We start from the raw sequence: 19,899 nt of genomic DNA, 5'->3' as shown, positions 1-19,899 counted from the left end.
ACATGGCATAAGTAAATCTGAACAAGAAGCCCTTTTCTCGCCACCCCCATAGAGAAAGTAACCTACCGCTCTCGCAGACCACATAACTTGACAAATTGAAGTCTGCATGTAATTGGATGCTATCACTTCGCCCCCTCCCTTTCCTCTCTTGCATTCTAATGAGATCTTAATGGGCCCTTGATTAGAAAAAGGCACGAAAACAGCTGTCAAGGCAGGCCGGGAAATGATGGATCATCCAGGGGACTGTGGTGTCCATTAGGGTCTATTCTGGGCGCCATCACTGGTAGGTTAGAAGATGAAAAGAAAGTTTCTTAATATTATAGTTTCTACCAAGACAATCCCCTGTGGAACAATGAACAATTCAGTCATGAAACTGACGGATGGTTTCTGAACACAGAGCAGAGAGTCCAGCCTGAGAATGACAATATTGTGTAGATAGACTGTCAATCTAAGAACTCCATGGTGGCTGTTCTTTTGCTCAAAGGCATTAAAAATAGGGAAATGTCAAAAGAATAAAAAGCTACTACAGTAAAGTCAATAAAATGGCAGATTCATTTCGTCATTTCCAATTATTAAATATAAAAATATATTGATATATTTGATTATTTATTGTCAAAACACGAAAAAATAAAAAAAAACTCCACATCAAAGAAAGTCATGCCATGTCTACAAAATAAAATGTCTGATACCTCTTCATATCCTGGCCTGTGGCTAATGTCATGCCAGACTTACTGTAAACATGAGCGGGGAAAATACATTTACACTTGCCTTCGAGTTGTTATTACACAAATTGGGTTTCTGTGGGGGTTTTTTTGTGGTACCAGAATTTATATCACAACTTGCAGCCATAAAACTGACAATTCTGACGGTAAACAATTCATTAAACCCTGAGATTGTAACATTTAGTTGGCTTGAAAATCTAAATTAGAAGTTGTATTACCAGAATCCTACACAAAGCTGCTACAGTTCTTCTATACTGGACTTTTTAGATCCATAAATAAAACAGTTCAGATAAGGGCGCTCCAACAAGTTATTTATGACTTGTGAACTGCAAAGTTGTTCCATCATCCTCTACTTCTGTAACTCGTTTCCTGCAAAGTGACCTGAATGTTGCATCGAATACATCTGCAATATCACAGCAGGTCCTCTCCACAGCGACCCATGCATTAAAGGCTATGATATCCTCTGCATCTGTGAGGTGCAGATAAAATGCAAGAGCATCCAACAGGGATTTAATGTTTGCCACACAGTCAACACTGACTCTGGCTTTTTATCCATAATTTATGCAAGTGAAAGCACAGCGCGAACATGAATTGTGAATAAGCATTAATGATTAATAAAACGGGAGAAGCTGTTCTGTGTGTGGAAAATTCCTTGTTGGCTTGACATACATGTTTCACCTGCTACATTTACAACTCATTACTCACTTAGTGCATCAGGTGCTCTTGGAAAGTGCAACCAAATTGATTTGCATAATTTGGTGTAAATAAATCAGGCACTACACAGACGCAAGCTGCACTGATTGAGTTTGTAAGTCTGGCAGTACTGACGGAAACTTTTAGGTCAAGTGTTAAAAATGTTCTATCACCTCAGAGCTTTCAAAAAAATACAGCAGCAACCGCTTTTCTATTAAAGGAACTGTGAGAAATGGACGACACATTTACATGAGATGTTCCAGGAAGCTGAGGAGTCTTCCAAAAGCCTAATAAAAGGTGGTCCTCAGCTGCTTTGTCCCAGTAGTTATTCTTAGTCCGACAGTCACTACTGTTGTGTGATGAGAAGAGAAGGCCTGGCAACAGTAGCTTGTATTGTGTGCTGATATTCCAGAGGCAGGTGTGGCTACTAAAAGCTTATAAATAACCCCCCATCCTTGCATGTAATGCCGTGGCCTTGAGTGATGCCTCCTTTCCTCAAAGCCCCTGTGTGCGTTATTCCCCGTCAGTCAGCATCACAGGGCACACAAACAAACACACAAAACCAGACAACCATGACAACACTGATAATTATAAGCAAGTATAATTATTCAAATTATTTTGGAGAAAAAAAAGAATGATAAAAACACTCAACGCAAACTCAAAATCATACAACCAGAACGACAGAGATAATTATAACAAAAAAGTGCCGCTTTGTTTCCAAATAGAAATCAGAGACAACTTTTCAAACGCACTGCATGGATATCAACAAAATACTAATAACTCTTCCAGACAGAGTATCCTGTTTAATGAGACAGAACAGTGGACACAAACTAATCAAAGATCATTGTGAAGCGATATAGGAAGCAAGAACAAGAAGAATACATAAAAGGGTGCCGTGATCACTTCAAGTCAACTCAAGTATGACTACAACTACTACAGTAACTAATGATACCGAGACTGGTCACTGAGATGTTTCTGTTCATGTTCAGCAACTAAGCTTACCCTTCAAGAAAGCTTGAGTTTCTTAATCAGCACTAAGAACGAAGTAAAGCTGAGGATGAATGTTATTAGTTGGATCATGAAACATTAGACAAATGGGGCACTTAAATAAATGTGGGGCGGTCACCGAAGTCAGAGGGATTCATCCTTTGGGAACAATGAATATGAACAGTGACCAATGTTGCGATATTATTGTCTGGAACAACACTTTTACTACACTACTAGCTCAGCTAAAAAAGGCATCATGTATTAGATATGCAGTTAGATGTCTTTAAAAGAAATAGCATAAAGATGCCCACATAATAATGCCCTATGTAGGAGAGGAAAGATGGAAGAAGAAAAAGGGTTTAATAACAATATCATTGATGCAAAGTGAAAATATACACACACCCACGCCACTTTATTAGGTACACCTAAAAAAATGGAATGTAATCCAATACACCAGCTCAGCCATAAGATTTGCTTTTATGTTGCCTGCAATGTACAGTTTGTTTTCTAAGCTGTCGTAGAGGTGTTGCATTATATTCAGAGGTGTTTCTAATACTCTGGCCCCCTCATGTATGTAAATAGGGAGGACAAAAAATTAGAGACACTTCTCAGTATCATTTAGTTCAGTAGAACAGCACCTTGAATAATGGCCTCAATAATAAACATCAATGAATTTACACACTTCAGACTCTCAACAAAACAAAAGTCAATAAATACTACACCTCATAAAAGCAGAATCCATGGCAGTGCTGTTGTATTGAACTGCATCACATTGTACAGGTGTACCTAATAAAGTGGCCGGTGAGTGTAGATCCACTCTGGTCTGCTCTGATTGTGTAAAATGGGCGCGTTACAGGGTAATTTGCATTACAAAGCCCAGGATTCAATCGAGCCGAAATTGTGGCAGACTTTAAGATTTAGGCAATATCATATCTTTGTACAAAATCCATCCATCCATCCATCCATCCATCATCTATACTGCTTATCCCGTTCAGGGTCGCTGGGGGGCCGGAGCCTATCCCATCTGTCATTGGGTGAGAGGCGGGGTAAACCCTGGACTGATCGGCAGTCAATCACAGGGCTGACCAAAGAAATGATATAATATTGAATTTGATCAAACTTGTGATTGCCCAAGCAGCGGACACTAAAAGGAGGTGAAGAACTTGCAGGACAACAAGAGAATCAGGTGGCATGCCTCAGGTGTTGCCTCCAGCATCATTAACCTTTTCTTTTTAAAGCCTGAATCTCAGCTCAGATTTCTAATAAGAAGGAACTCACTCTCAGTCCATCTCACACAGCTGACTCTCCTTTCCCTTTGTTTTTGCCCTCTTCTCTCTCTCCCCACAGCCCTATGTCCTTCCACTTGTCACATCGCAGCCTTTAATTCTGCATTCTCTGTACCCAGGTGGGATAGTGCTGAGAGGGATGATTTTAATATATATTTCTTTTTGTGGCAGTTATTGAGCAGACACTTGTAGCTCCAGCGCTGCTAGTTGTTCTCCTGAGGCCGTTCCAGCTGTTCCTTTCAGCTGCTCTGGTCATTTGGTCGGACATTTTTTTATCGTACGGGGAGCCATTGTGTCATCTCTTAGCTGCTCGTCCTCGGAGCTGTCTGTAAATCGATCTGACTGATGGCAATCATGTGTCCCTGTGTGTGTGTGTGCCCGTGTGCGTCAATTTAGGACTTAGTGCGGTGTAAAGTTGAGTGTGTGCGTGTGTGTGCAGGGGAGGTGTCATTGGTCTATATTTACCAACTTAAGAATGAGAGAGCATTGTGTTGTCCACATACTTGGCACTGAAGGACACTTTGTGCTGAGGGTCACCCTCATCGCTTCATCAAGAGAGAGGAGAGAGTGAGGTACACGCGGACAGACAGAAAGTGAGAGGAGACACTGAGAGGTGAGACAGCTAAGATCGGGTCAGATCTTCAAGGAGAGAGACAGACAGAAAAACAAAAAAGGAAGTGGGATATATCCGTCCAACGGATCTTTGACACCCGGAGGACTTCACCTGTTTCCTTAAAGAAAGTGTGAGTGGGATTTCTTTTACTCAGCCATCATCTAAATCTAGTACAAAGATTTTAGACAGGTTGCCCACACATTAGAATATGTGATAACCCTGAATTAGATGTAAAACAACAACACTAAGCAGGAGTAAAATGCACTATGACGTGCTCTATTGTACATCTGTATAATGCTGCTAATTATTACTCTTCCTTTGTATTGTCAGAAAGGTTTCTTTTGACTCTCTTAAGTCTTTTCTTGTTTCTCCAGCTAGTTGAACTCTGAATGGTCTCGTCTTTTGATGGCCTCAATGGACGTAGCTTGTAATGACTCTCTGGGGATGGCAAAAAAAAGCTCCTGTTCTCCTACAATGAGTACAAGAGTCGATCATCACCCCTTGTTCCTTTTTTTATTGTTGTTTTTTTTTATTATCAGAAACCAAGAAACTGAGCTCATGTTTCACTCCAGAGGATAAAAACTACAATGTGTGTGGAAAAGAGCACAGCTTCATTTTACTCCCCTCCCTCCAGGGGCCCAGAATCCAGTCCTACCCATGGAGACTGATCAATCTTTATGCTCCAGAGGTTGACCTTCTATTAACAATTTTCAAACAAAGCACAACAGCGAGCCACAAAAGAGCAACAGGGGAATCAGCTCGCCTGTTAGCCAATTAGCCTGTTAGCTAACTTGCTGCTGTTTTCCAGAGTAATTGAAGGAGATGAGGAGGAATAACACATTACGCTTGTTATGCCGCTAACGCAGGTGGTTGCTATTGGGAGTGGGTGAATGAAGCTATCATTCAGGCGCGGCCTGATTCTGTTTGTTGGGTGCATTCTGCATTCACTTCCCCAGAGCAGTCACACGATTAATGATGGGTAGGGTGTGGGCAGCAGCATGGCGGACCTCAACTGATGAATTATTTGAGGCTTAGCGACCCACAGAGGGGTGATTCATTTAACTTGGGACTGAAACGCCCCTTTTCTCCACACAAAGGACAAAAACTGGACAGTAGTTTATAAAGTGAATACCTTAATTCAAAAATAGCCAAGGCAGAATACAAAAAATGTGACAACAAAAGATCTGGACCTAAAATGTAGTTTCATCTTTCAAGTGAATCTCATTATGGGTATGTTTTAAAGGTGAGACAATAAGTCAAGTATTCTAAAACTCATCAGCAACAACTGTATAACTTTTGTTGGAAAAATAACCAAAGTTTTACAAAATCTGGCTTCTCAGATACAGTTTTTGGCCAGAGTTCTTGTTCTTCTGTGATATTAATCTTGCAGTTTGTAACAGACGTCAACGTGGAAACAGGATTGCATGTCTGATTATTTTTCGAGGTTTAATGGACGTTTAGGCCCATTATTCAGGAAGATAATCTGCAGAACAAACATTGAAAATAATCATCAAAGTGCAGCTACTTTGAAAGTTCAGTATTCTCCTAAATGTTTGATAAATTCGCTCCATATTTAAAGACTGCATCTGTTTCAAAGCGTTGACTATTGAATTTCAGACACCACTTTGCCTCCCCTTTGTGCATTAATGACATTTTGAATCGAAACTCATTTATGTTAGGTGTGTTTGCCGCTTGCTGAAGTCAGGAAGCTGACATAAGTTTGATAAATACTTATGTGGATCAAGGATGTAATTGCAGCAGATATTGATTGAGAAACATTGCGTTATTAATAGCACCCCATTGTGTCTTTGGGTCGCTAGTTCTGAGACACTTTGATTTGCCACAAAAATTGTGTCCCTTTAGATATCAATACTCTGAGACCGAAATCGTGACGTTAGCAATTTGCATACATTTAGCACACCCTTTAGACTCAATGATTATTCTGTAGGGACGAGGCTGGAGACCGATTCACAAATGTGCACATGCAAGATACGGAAAACTCAGAGTTTTACCACCTTTACTAAAAAAAGCACTAGAAATGTAACTGCAAAGTCTGAATAAAAAGCACAATACAAATATCTGTCTTTGCCAAGACTTAAGTGTCTGCATCGTATAGTTGCCACTAATTTGCCCACTCATCTGCACTCTATGAAACAAACAGCTTTGAGTTGCTCCTGATACGAGAATCTGTGACTGCTTACAAACATAATGTAGTTATGTTCCTACAGCGCCTTCAGCGTCTGACTGACTCTCATTGACTCTGTATAACAATGCCTCCTACACACCTCTGCATCTTCACTCCCAGTCTTTCCTTCCCTCCCCTCTACAGGTGCCAGTTGGGGGGTTACCATGGAAACCAGGACGGTGATGCAGCGAGAGCAGGAGGAGCAGTCGTCCCAGATGTCTCACAGCATGCAGCTGTCCTCGCAGATCAAGAAGAAGACCTTCACTTCCAGGTGCAAACACGGTCTCCTGACATCAGCTGTGCGAGATAAAAAGGATCAATGGAACTGTGAAAGTTTTCAGTGTTTATTAAGCAAAAGTAACAATACAACAATGTTAAAATCAGAGTCTTGAATTAAAAATCTTACTTAAGTAAACGTAAATACATTTTAACAGCAAAATACACTCTATGTTCCACAGTAAGTACTATTAATCTGTGATTATTACCCTGTATAAAGTAGTTTATTCCAGTGGTCCCCAAACAAGGCATCTCTAGCTCTTCTGAATGGTGACAACATGAAACTATCTAAAAAGTTTAAAGGGGACTCTATGTGTAAAGAACTCCTTATTCTAAAATTTGAGGTCACAAGCCAAAAAGGTTGGAAACCTCTGGTTTAATCATTTACCTCTGATGGAGAATGAAGCCCTGATGAAGCAGCATCATAGCTCTAATAACATGATATGGACTTTCAGCATGTTTAAGAACACACATTCACACTTGACCATAAACAAACACACGTATGTGGATTCATGCAGAATAAATTAAGACAACCTTGTCGGGAGTGGCAGTTCAGTTACATTGTGGTTAACATTGTTAATGTAGCGTGGACTGTAGCTGCTGTTCCACTCAACCAGCGTGTTGAAAGACAAATTTGAACAGCAGCAAATGGGACTGCAGTTATGCAAACAGTCTGAGCCACAACAGCTCTCAATGTCAAGATTAAGTTAAGACAAAGGTCAGCAGCACAAGGTAATTTTAAGGACGATACTGTTAACCAGCCTGAACAACTTCCTGACTTTGCAAACAGCAGGTGACAAAAGAACTTTTTTTATAGCATTTTAGGTGAATTTTTTGGCCATGATTTGGATAGGACAGGAAAGGTTGGGAGATCCATGACTTCAAACGATGAAAATGTGGTAGTCAACGATCCTCTATGTTCGGCTATAGTAACTGTTTAATTGCTAGCAGAGAAAACACTTCCACATACACTTCCTGGCGTACCGACCACTGCTGGGTGTTAATAATAATAATAACTTTATTTGTATAGCACCTTTCATACACAAAATGCAGCTCAAAGTGCTTTACAGTAAGGCATTAAACAAGATAACAGCTCAAAAGTGCAAGTGGTGTTGGGGAATTATCCCAGGAAGGTCAACACCCATTTTGTAACAAAGAATACTGCAAATGTAAGGGCTTTCATCAGTGCAACATAGGTTTAATAACCATTGTGCGTTCGCTATAAGATACTTAACAGACTTTAATTTAACTGAAAATGTTTAAGATCGTTACTTTAAAGCGTTGAGGAAAACGTGAACTTCTACAATTCTGAGACATGTCAACTGAATTAGTTATATTCTTTTTCTAAATTCCAGTGTCTAATGATTCAGGAAGACACATTATCTGCTGTTCATGGAACCAGCTTTATAGCTTAAAGATGATTTAACAAGTATCATAACTCAAATAAAATATCAGCAATGGGATAGAAGCCGATTCCATCATACTGTGAGGATATTTGTGTCTCCTTTACACCTGCACAGGCTAACTATAAAAAGTCGGCCTGTCCAATCGAACTGAGGCATAAGACAATGAAAAAAATAAATCACACAGCAGATACACTAGTGCTCCCAGGTGATTCCAGTGAGGTCTAATAGAAATCACTTCTGGTCCTGCCCTAATAGTCTCAAGTCAAATTTGCTTTCATTCTCACAGCCCCCCTGCTGCAGAGAGTTATTAAATTAGGCTAACCTGTGGGTCTGCAATCTCCACTGCAGAATAAAGGGAATTGAACACATTGTCTCCTAAGGGATGATAAAAATAAGCAATTATTCCATCAAGTTTAGTCGAGCCAAATTTAGAGTTCATCGCTCTCTTTGCGAAACAGAAAAGACAGCAGGTGCAATGTAAAATGAATACTTATAACATCCTCTGAGGGAGCACACTCATATTTATCTTCATGTTAGCCTGAAATAAGAGCCCTCTGGGTAGCTTTGGAAAACAAAACTACTAAAAAAGAGAACAGTTTTGCCTACTGAATTTAGTTCTGTTTGTTGGTACAATAGGTATCAGTATTGTTGTACAAGTTGTTGACATCTACGCAACAACAGCTGAACATACAGTGCATGTCAGAAAATTTCCCCTTTTTTAGTTACACCAAGTTAATATTTTGAGGAAGTCTTTACAACATGACACAAACACACGCTATCCTGCACGAAGTAGCAGTATCAGCTCTTTCCAAAGTATTTGTTTGCATGCACGGGTGCACATGTGTGTGCATGTTCCTGTTTATATGCATGTTTGTGTGTCTTTGTGTATAGATCTGTGGGCTGTACTTGAACGACACTGCCCAGCCACGGGCTTTGCACTACATTATTCAAACGGCCCGAGCCTCTGAGCACACCCTCAGAGGGAAGCTAAACAAAGAAAAACAGAAAAATAAGACGGCAAAAGCAGAAGTTGTCCCCTGAGTGCCGTGAAATGGGGAATTTTCCCAGCTTACAAACAAAAGAAAACGAGAAGTCAAGTCTATTTGCATTGCCATTAGTGGGATGGCTTAGTGAAAGTAATGCCTGAGGCTAATTGTTAACAACCATAGGTGGGGGTTGTGTAAGACATGCCTGGGTAAAAATTTAGTTGCGGTTCACAAAGTTTTTAGATTTGTTCATTAAAATGCACTGTATTATACTGTACTCCAATGTTAGGTCAAACAATACTGAGGATTAATATCTAATGACATAAGAAAAAACAGTAAAGCAGCCAAACTTTAAATATCCTCCTACTGTGGTTGTAACTCATGTTCAAAAGAGCAACAGTCATCTGTGGATAAAGAGAGGGCAAATATTAATGCTTCTCTTGTTACAAAAATTCCTTTCAGCTTTAATGCCTCAAGAGACCTTGTCGCTAACAACAAATGCTCCTCTCCTGTTTATGGGGGTGCACGTAGAAAAGGTCAGCTCAGTTTATTGTTGCTGCTTTACATGGAGAGCTCATACTATAGTGAAGTCTTACATGTGTGTGCCTATTGTCGCTATATTTGAGTGTGTTTGTGTGCCTCAGAAAAAGGAAGCAACTGCTAGTGTTTCTGGTTTGTTATCACTGTACTGTATGTGTGCAGGTTTTGTTCATCATGTTCAGTTTGTTATCCACTTCATCAGCTGGAACACAAACAGCTCCACTGCCTGTTGACACAGACACATTGTGGATTTTAAACTGAACATTTCAGATGATTGCATGCTATGATGCTGCAAACAATTAAAAATGCCATTGTGCCATGAACAGCCTTTTGGCTCACATCCAAAACCCTTTGGCTCATCAACAACATTTGTCAGCATTTACCTCCGCTTACATCAGCAGCCAATGTTCCTCCTGATTATATGAGCTCCGTATAGATGATAGCGAGTGTGTGTTTGTACATCAGTGAGAAAAAGGGGAACACAGCTGATGATGGTTATATCATTTCCCGCACTCGAGAGAAAACAGGTCATACATCGCCCTGCTTGGGTATTGGTATTAGCCTTTTACAACCCATATATTAGGGCTAGGTTTCAATAGGTTTTATTTCATTCTGATTATTCAAGTACAGTACTTAAGTGCAATTTCTTCACAGATCATATTTTTGTCTTTTGTGCCTTTATTTTATAGAACAGTGGATAGAGACGCAAATGTGGGAGGAGAGATTGGGGACGACATGCAGCAAAGGGCAATTTTGAAACCTTTATTTTATCAACTGAAATAACCCAGTACCAAGTAGAATCATAACAGCTTCTATCAAACTATACTTTTCATCATTTTTGCACCTTAAAAGAAGACTATTTGTATTGTATTTATTGCGGCCAAATGGCATCCTCAGGGCAGCTGTGGCTCAGAGGTAGAGTGGGACGCCCTCCAATTGTAGGGTTGGCTGTTCAATCCCCAGCTTCTCAGGTCTACATATCAAAGTATCCTTGGGCAAGATACTGAACCACAAATTGCTGATTAGTGGCCTTGCATGGCTTGTATGAATGTGAGTGTGAAAGGGTGAATACTAACGAAGTGTAAAACAGCCTCGAGTGGTTGGAAGACTAGAAAGGCACTATACACTGATCAGCCATAACATTATGACCACTGACAGATCGAGTGAATAACGTTGACTATTGTGTTACAATAGCCCCTGTCCACGGGTGGGACATGTTAGCCAGCAAGTGAACCTTTAGTCCTCAAAGTTGATGTGTTGGAAGCAGGAAAAGTGGGCAAGCATAAGGATGTGAACGACTATGACATGGGCCAAATTTTGATGGCTAGATGACTGGGTGTTCCTTGTCTGCATTGGTCAGTACCTACCAAAAGTGGTGCAAGGTTGGATCCAGCAGAAGAGCTACTGTAGCTCAAATTGCTGAAAAAGTTAATGCTGGTTCTGATAGAAAGGTGTCCGAACACACAATACATCGCAAAAAGGGTCAGGAATGATTTTAGGAAAACGAGTTCAAGGTGTTGACTCGGCCTCCAAATTCCCCAGATCCGAATCCAATCGAGCATCTGTGGGATGTGCTGGATAAACAAGTCCGATCCATGGAGGCCGCATCTCGCAATTTACAGGACTTAATGGATCTGCTGCTAACGTCTTGGTGCCAGATACCACAGCACACCTTCAGAGGTCTAGTAAAGTCCATGCCTCGGCGGGTCAGGGCTGTTTTGGTGGCAAAAAGGGGAACCTACACAATATTACACAGGTGGTCATAATGTTATGGTTGATCAGTGTATATACAGTACATGTACCATTGACGATTAATTGCAACATGTAATCACTTTGGCACCAACTACAACCTGTGGACCTGTGGTGGGTTGAATTCAAGTGCACTGTATTTGACAGAAATGGCACTTCAACATGGAAGCTTTCCAACAAAGCACTCCAAAGTGATACTAATCATTTTATTATATGAATATTATTTTTATTTTTTAATGTAAAAATCACTTGGACGATCAGGAGTGGTGATGATATCCATGAAGTAATCTATCGGTATCCTATCCCTTTTAGTGTTCTGGTATTGGCGCTGATTTCACCATTCTCATACTGGAGGAAACTAGCTGGTGAATCAGATAAAACACCAGGATATAGTTCCGAGTGTTGCACCATGAGTTCCTGATAGAAATCAAACTGAGTTTCAAACTGAGACTATATACACAGTTTATGCCCAGCAGCTGTGTAACACGAAACTGTAGCCAGCTGCAACAGTGCAGCCATTGTAACTGACATTTTGTTTTTAACTCTCTTCTCTTGTCTGTCAAGGAAAGACTCAAACATTTATTATTTAAAAATGAACTGAATCTGAATCTGCAAATACCATAATATTTTAGAAAAACATTGTCTATGTTTATACTGATCAGTGACAAATCTGCTGTGTAACACAATGAACCACATTTGTTGGCTTACACTGAGCTGCAGATTGACAGAAGGTATTAGTGCGAAAAAGCGTTTGTCTTTCTTGGCAATCTCCCCTCTTTGCAGTTGATGTTGTTTTGTTTGATTATGGTTTTCATTGTTTACTTCGAAAGCTCCACGCCACAAGAACAGAAGACAAAAAAAATATCCATTTATGTTGTTGTCAGTGTGGAGATAAGATGAAAGTCCATGCATTTAATGTTTGCCTGCATTACCAGAGCTCTGACTGACGTACGGCCACATCTGCTGTTCAGCGTTAGAAAAAGAGAGTCACTGCTGCTTTCTAGTGGCAGAGGGGAATAATGGTCTGATGAACTTGAGATTGTATAATGTGCCATAGACTGTAACCAAAGGAATAGGCATGCTAATATGAACGCTCAATCCCTTTATCAGCAGAATAAATATCTGTGAAGGATGACAAGGGAAAATATCTATTTTTTGATCTGTCACCTGTGAAATGTCATGATGTGCAAGAAATCTGGTGTTAATCAGTCTTTGATTTATTTTCTGGATGTTTCAGTGATGAGGAAGCCTCCTACTCTGATTTCTATCCCATCATCCCCGCTGACCTGATGTCCGTCAAGGAGATCCTGAACATGGACAACTTCCCCCGCCACAGGACATGGTGAGATTGAAGTCCTAGTGAAATATATGGCAGGTGTTTTTGTTTATCATCAGTAACATTAGAGGGGTGGACAATATGGTTAAAAGCTGCTACTAGGGTATGTGTCATTTTATATCACAGTGTCAACAGATTTTCTGAAACATTAATACAGAAATTGTCAGTGGGTAAAATAATGAGACGTGTGTCTGTTTCCAATGCTAGATCTACTGATGCACAGATTATAAAAACGCCCTGTAGCTCATTTACTGTACTTGCCCACACTGGCCTCTTACACGATAAGAAGTTAAAGGGATAGATACTATACAATAATGAGACTAATTTGCTGGTAATAGGATTGTTGCAATAAATTGTTTTTTGGGTCCAATCCATATTTTTTGATACATTGTGTCTGGCGATGCTGAGTCCGAGCAGATTAGTGCAATTACAAAGCAGCAGAGGATATTTAATGTTAATTAAATATATGGCTGGTGCATTACAATAAGAGCTGTAGTCTAACTAAATGGGACATCTTATTTTCACATGGCTTGTGTTAAAAATACCGAAGGCCCTGGTTAAAGACTATTAAGTTTATCAGCGAGAATTATTGATCTTTTGTCAATGAAAGTTCAGCAGATTTTATAAAAGGCGGTTTTCATATGCGTTTTATGCTTTTTGTCCCCATATAAACTACGTTTTATACGGTGCCAGGAACCTAACAGAGCAGGAAAACAGCCTCAGTACTGCATTCCCCAAAGGGCTTCACTCTGACCTTGCCCGGTTTTGAGATGTTGCAACTACATAAATACACTTGTGTCCACTTGTGAATGTTAAAAGGTGTAGCTTGTAACATTGTCTAGTTTCTTGATTGATGGATATATAACATAATGAGCAAATTATTTGATCATGAACATAATCTGTAGTTGCAAACTTACAACAAGTTGGTGACACTTGCTCCATCTGCAGCTCTCGGTTTGGACATCTTTATTTCTGGTTTGGGATTGGAGTCCTTTGTGGGTACAAAATAGCAACAAACTGTGAATGAGTCTACTTTTCTCCTCTGATGAACCAAAGACTGAGAACCAGCCTTCACTTTTCTCCAGAGGACTTCCTTCCTGGATGATCTGTGCTTGTCATAAAATTCTGCCTCTCCATCAATATTCACCACCACATCCTCCCTCTCCACTTTATTTGAGAAAGTGGAGTGGCTCAAGCTTCACTGGTGCTTTGCCCTGCAAGCTGTACTGCAGAAGAGCTTTCAGTCAAACTACAGTCTCAATAACAACGGAAATTAGAGCCTTTTTCTGATCTGTCTGTAAAAGGCCAGCTGTGGACTCCCATCAATGGCTGTCTTGCGGATGTCATGAAATCAGTAAGCCATAATAACCATTCAACTGAGTCAGGACGGGAAGCCTTTGCATTTTAATGTTAATGGGGTGGAGAGGAAGCCTTACAACTTGAAAGAAAGCAGAGCTGAAATAATAACTCAGTGGAAAGATAAATAATGTTCTATTCACATACGCAGTTATTATTTACTCCTTCTTTTTGCAATTTTTCAAGTCTTAGTTTATGAAATGTGATAATTTATTGCTTTCTTTAATTCTAATTTAATTTTAGGACTTCACTATGGGGGCCGTTAGCGCTGTCGCCTCACAGCAAAGAAGACTTTGACAGACGTAGGGGCCTTTTCGGTTGGAGTATTCACATTCTCTTCATGAGTGGGTTCCCACCGGGTACTCCGTATTCCTCCCACAGTCCAAAGACATGCTCGTTAGGTTAACTGGTGTCTCTACATTGCCCGTAGGTTTAAATGTGAGCGTAAAAGGTTGTGTGACTCCATGTGTCAGCCCTGTGATTGACTTGCCGATCAGTCCAGACTGTACCTTTCTGCCCATCCCGTCGCGGTTTCTGCCTGTTAACAGGAAGTCTTCCCTTGCCACTGTTGCCAAATGTTGCTAAGTACTGCTAATGGTGGATTCATGTTGGGTCTCGAGATAACTGATAAGTGTCTTGAGATAACTGAGGTTATAATTTGGCACTATAAAAATAAAATTTGATTCACTGATTGATTGACCCTCCCTCTCGCCCAGTGATAGCTCGGTTCCAGCCCCCCCCCCGACCCTAAACAAGATAAGCAGAGTAGAAAATGGATAGATAGACTTCACTGTGGGCTGTGTTAAATTGTGATGGCCATTTTACCCTCAAAATGTTTATAAGTGGTAGTTATCACTAATAACACAGTTGTTGGCAGCAGCCATGGAAGAGAGCTGTTACCAGCAGTTTTAACAGGTCAACTGTAATGTGCACCAGACACTAGAAATAAGTGAGCACATGGCTAGTATTCGGTAGCATTCTTGTACTGCAGAAAGTCTCACACTTATTAGTGAATCAGAATCTGAGAGGATTGTGGCGATGACAAGTGTGAGCCATCTTTTACTTTTTAAGTGTCTTATGAGCGTGTAGCCAGGACAGGATTACTGCTAAGCTGTCATGGAGAGGATGTCAAATATCTAAAAATAAGTCATAGAAAAGAGGGGTTTAGGTCACCAAGAACAGGAAGCAAGAGGATTGTTGCCTCTTGTGACATGATTTGCTGTACCAAAATCTCTTTTTTACTCCTGGGAGGACTTGCCCTGTCTGGGTCACATAGTTTCTTTGTTGGGACTCAATAACACTTTCACATTGGGAGGCTTAGTAGCCTCCTCCTGTTCCCCAATCCTTCTAGAAATTGATTAGACTCTTGTTGAGTGGGAAAGGATTTGACATCTTTGTTGTATGAAGACTTATTCGATGCTAAGAATAACACAGATATGTTCTTCTATAAGCCATTAAAGGAGGCTTTTCTGGCTGGCAACATAAAAACATGCACGGACAGAGGTCACAATGAGTATTGAAGGAGATTTGTAATACTAGAGGAAAGAATTGCAAAGGACAGGGAGAAAAGAAGGGGGGAAGTCATTGAGGGTGCATTCACCCCCTCTTGAAAGACAAAACACATCTGACAGTAATGAGCCTCAGCTGCAGAGATGTGGCCCTGCCAACTTGGCATCTCATTAGTTGCCCTCTCCCATGCCACCACCAACACCCTCCATCTCATCAACGAGTGTCTATCCTATCTGCTAAAGTGCTCAGCTCTAATTCGGTCTTGTCTCACCTTCAGATGGTTCCACCTGTTTAAGCCCTCTACCTCTTAAATTAGCAAGGTCGATTCCCTCCGAAGCGAAATTTCTCCATCAAAACCTCAATTCTTCACAAATCTTACCCCGTCCTCAGAAGGGCTGAGACGAATGTGGTGAAGATGGATATTTTAGGATGGAGGCTGGATATCTCGTAATGCTGGGGATGATTGACTCCTCCCAGGATAAGAGAGGACGGACGGAAGGATGAACTTCAAAGCTCTCGAGGATTGGCGCACTATTTCTGGAAGGCCTGGGTGCCGCAAGATGGGGGAGCATGACATTTGTTTTGATTTGTGTGGAAATGAAGGCGCTAGATCTTTTTTGTGATGGCTCCACATTAAAATATGATTCACAAAATGGTTTCTCTGCTATCATCTGTTGAGGTAAGGCATAACATGTTAATTATGCAGCTGACTCACACATGCCTGCTTTGTCTTGGCAGGGGGGGTTCGCCATCTTTTGCACTAATAAGCAATATTAAAATTTCCATTTAGAGCAATAATTAAGCCATAAACTGTCTCTTTCCCACTGACTTGATGTGTTCCAGTGGTTCATTCCCTCAAGGCTTAGAATCTCAGCCTACAGAGATTGAAAACACTTACAGGCAAACACTTTACTAAACGAGCCCGCGACAGAAAAAGTCCGGTGTTTCTGAGCGCCTGGGAGTGAGAGTGCCTCGGGTACCTACTTGTCTGCATACGCATCTATGCATGCATGTTTTTATATTTGCATATATTTATTCATGCCGCTCGTGCATTTCAATGAATTATGGCAAGCATTTGAATGGCCATTCATGCTCTAGTGGCTATCAAAGCTCAGAGAAGTGTTGGTGAATATTTAAGGTTACGTCTCTGTTTGTTGTGGCAGTGTTGTGTGTGTATGTGTGTGAAGTAGGGTCCAAATAATTAAACCCTGGGGACTGTCAATCTAAAGATGGTTCGGGATACACACCGCTCTGGCGATTAGAGGAAGGAGTATTAAACCGCTGCATTTAAAAGACAGGCAAAATCTATGATAGTGTTTGGTGGAGCGTGTATACCTCCATAAATATGGATGAACTGCATGGACACGAGAGAAAGTGAGATGCCATGGACATATGGATATTTTCACAGATACAGATACCTGCCGTACAGGTATGTATATATTACAGACTACCAGAGGTTTATATTCAGGGTGAGCAATGAAACTATGTTGATATTGAATCCTGATAAAAATGTATGTCAATAACAGCTTATCAAAGCGGGAATAAACGTGACAACAGCTGACTAGTCAGCAGTTTCCAGCTTGCACGTCAGACACTACAACATTGCCATACGACTACTTCTTAACTATGCAAGTCACATCTCCATCAATTTCTAAATCTTGGTTGTTTCATACTTTACAATTTCACCACATGAATTTTGGTAATGGGGCGTCAAAGAGTTGAGAGAAACGAGCAGAGCTGTCGCAAGCGGCCGCACAGCTTGCAGCTTCTGACGCACCGCCATAGAGCGTTGTAGAGACAGCGTTTTATGTCGTGCAACTGCTTAATTGAATGTTTTACTGGTTTTAATCCTCAGGTCAATTTGTTTTGGAGAACAGATGGCCTCTAGAGATAATTTGGTTTGCATTAAATACCTGGTGAACAACAAACACTAAAGGAATCCCAACCCATAAACTGAGCTACCATTGTTCACAGCAGCTTAGCTCGCAGCTTCTCCAAACATCCTGTTTACCAAGGAGCGACAAAAAAACATCTGACATGAAACTTATTCTGAGTAAATAGACAATCCCAACAGCCTGAAATCTCAGTGAAAACCACCTTGATAAAAAGGGAAATCAAGGATGTCACCCAGGTTGCGGCACGGCAATTGTCCACACCTGAGGGGTCCTAGTGAAACACACATCACCATTTTGTGAGAGTACCAGCACTGCATCTCTTCACAGTGATGTGAATCAGCAGTGGCAGCGAGGCTTCATATCCCACTGATAAAACACCGACTTCTCAATACCTTGTGTGAAATGACACGTAGGTATAAATGGAGCAGCAAACTACCGACATTACCACTGAGCCTTTTCAACGACAAACTGCCAACCGTCATAAAACTAGCATTTGTCTGCAAATGGACTGGGACAGACTGAAATGTTCCTGTGCCAAAAAAATCTATGTAAAATTGCTGTTTGGTTTTTTCTCACAGGTCGACCCTTCTTGTCACAAACCATATTCAAACCTCTGTCTGAATTGCTGTCGCCGCTCTCGTCACCTCCTCTGATGGAGGTCTGAATTGTTTTGACAATCTACTAAAAAAATTTAAATGGAGATCATCACTTCCTGTCTACTTTTTTGGTTGAAATCATTTCTGAGAGAAAAATATGACCTTCAAATGTGCACATGAACATACTTCCCACAGTTGTTTGGGCGTATTAACCTGTACATGAATCAGAAATGTGACGTGCTGTTAAGTTATATGTCTGCAAGAATGTACAGTATGTGTTATGCATTCTATATTATTAACCTAAAACATGTAAGTCCAATTACATATTAGAAAATACAACAGTCCTGTGTTAAGTTTTTTGCTGTGCTTCACCAGGGATATCCTGAAGGAAACTCTGGCTGCTGATGAAGAGTACATCAGAGAAAAGTGGACCATGTTTGGGAACGAGGCTGAGAAGTTCGAGCTGGGTGTGATCAGGAGCCAGCATGTGTTACGCACACGTGTTGACAGGCTGGCCCTTCGCAGGCAGGTAATTATCACGTCTAAAATATGACGCATAACAAGGACTGTAATGTTTCAGCTTTGACAACACAATAATACTTTTTCTCACCTTTGTTTAATGTGTTTTCAAACATGCAACATCAAGATCTCAGAGTTATTTGGTGTCTCATCAGCTGAGGAGATGATTTACTGTAATGAAAACTTGCAATTCGGTAGGGCTCAGTGTTGAGGATAAATGATACAAAGTCAAATATAATATGCACTTTGCACAATAAGCGAATACACCAACAGAATTAGACTAACTGCCCGTGTTATGACATTCGCCACTAAAGTGCTCAAAATGTCTGATTATTGTGTCGAGTCTAACAAGTGTGTGCTAACTAAATAAAAGCCTATAAAACAATGTAATGCAAAAAACAAGAAGGCAAATCTTCCAGGCTTGTTATTCTAGATCTTCAATAAACTGACAACGATGTGTATTTCCGTTTGTTCCTTCTGTATGTATACTAAATGAAATGCAAAAGTGACTATCTGCAATGTCTTTAAGATAAGCTGTAATAGAAAAAGAAATGCTGCCCCATGAAAAACAAGGTTGTATTTGAGACCTAGTTTAACCAAAGTCGATATCACAGACAAAAATATCTCAGTGGTTGGTAGCTAAATACATTGGTATTTTCATTTCTTGTTTACTTCGGAGTTTCTCCAGGGCATAACCCCATCAGATTACACAGAGTGTATTTTGTGAGTTTTCTTATCATATTTGTTTCACTTTTCTGTTTAAACGGCTTCTGAAGGACTTGGATGCCGGCTTTAGAAAATAAAGTTTGCTTCAGAGATAGAGAACATTTTTCAGCACTTTACTTTTCCTCTTATCTGCGATATGTATTTATTTATCATTCCAAAACTTTTCCTTCTCTGGATCTTTCTGTGCTCCAGGCAGAGAAGAAGGCATCTGCCCACATGAAGTATCTGGAGCGTCTGAGCCATAAGGCCCCAGACTTTCCCATCCCTCTGAGGGCTCACACCGTCTGGGAGGGCATGATGGTCAAACTCTCATGTATCGTCCAGGGCTGTCCACCCCCAAAGGTCACATGGTAAGTACTTCCGTCTCTGCTGCAGTCTAGTTTCTTGGCTTTAACAGGTCTACAACGAATATTTTGCTAAAAGTTTCCAATAAATTCTATTTCTTAAGTACAGACTGATTTTTACTTTTATTTACTTTCTCACTTGGTTTGAGAGGGTTAGAGCAAGACATTCTCATGA

General features: G+C 40.5%; 1 protein-coding gene across 1 annotated transcript in view; it reads left to right on the top strand.

Annotated features, from left to right (window-relative positions):
* The first annotated feature begins 6,636 nt into the window (after nucleotides 1-6,636).
* myom3 (myomesin 3) overlaps nucleotides 6,637-19,899 on the top strand; it is a 57,048-nt gene continuing 43,785 nt past the window's right edge. Inside the window, exons 1-4 of the mRNA XM_069656281.1 lie at nucleotides 6,637-6,757; nucleotides 12,681-12,785; nucleotides 18,511-18,664; nucleotides 19,573-19,730. Of these exons, the coding sequence (XP_069512382.1) occupies nucleotides 6,651-6,757; nucleotides 12,681-12,785; nucleotides 18,511-18,664; nucleotides 19,573-19,730 (524 nt within the window). The 5' untranslated portion in view covers nucleotides 6,637-6,650. The remainder of the gene's footprint in view (nucleotides 6,758-12,680; nucleotides 12,786-18,510; nucleotides 18,665-19,572; nucleotides 19,731-19,899) is intronic.

The sequence above is a fragment of the Semicossyphus pulcher genome, unplaced genomic scaffold, assembly GCF_022749685.1.
Source record: "Semicossyphus pulcher isolate SPU_LCO1_2020_fin unplaced genomic scaffold, fSemPul1.0.p SCAF_9, whole genome shotgun sequence".
Lineage (NCBI taxonomy): Eukaryota > Metazoa > Chordata > Actinopteri > Labriformes > Labridae > Semicossyphus > Semicossyphus pulcher.
This window is presented reverse-complemented; position numbering and strand designations above follow the sequence as displayed.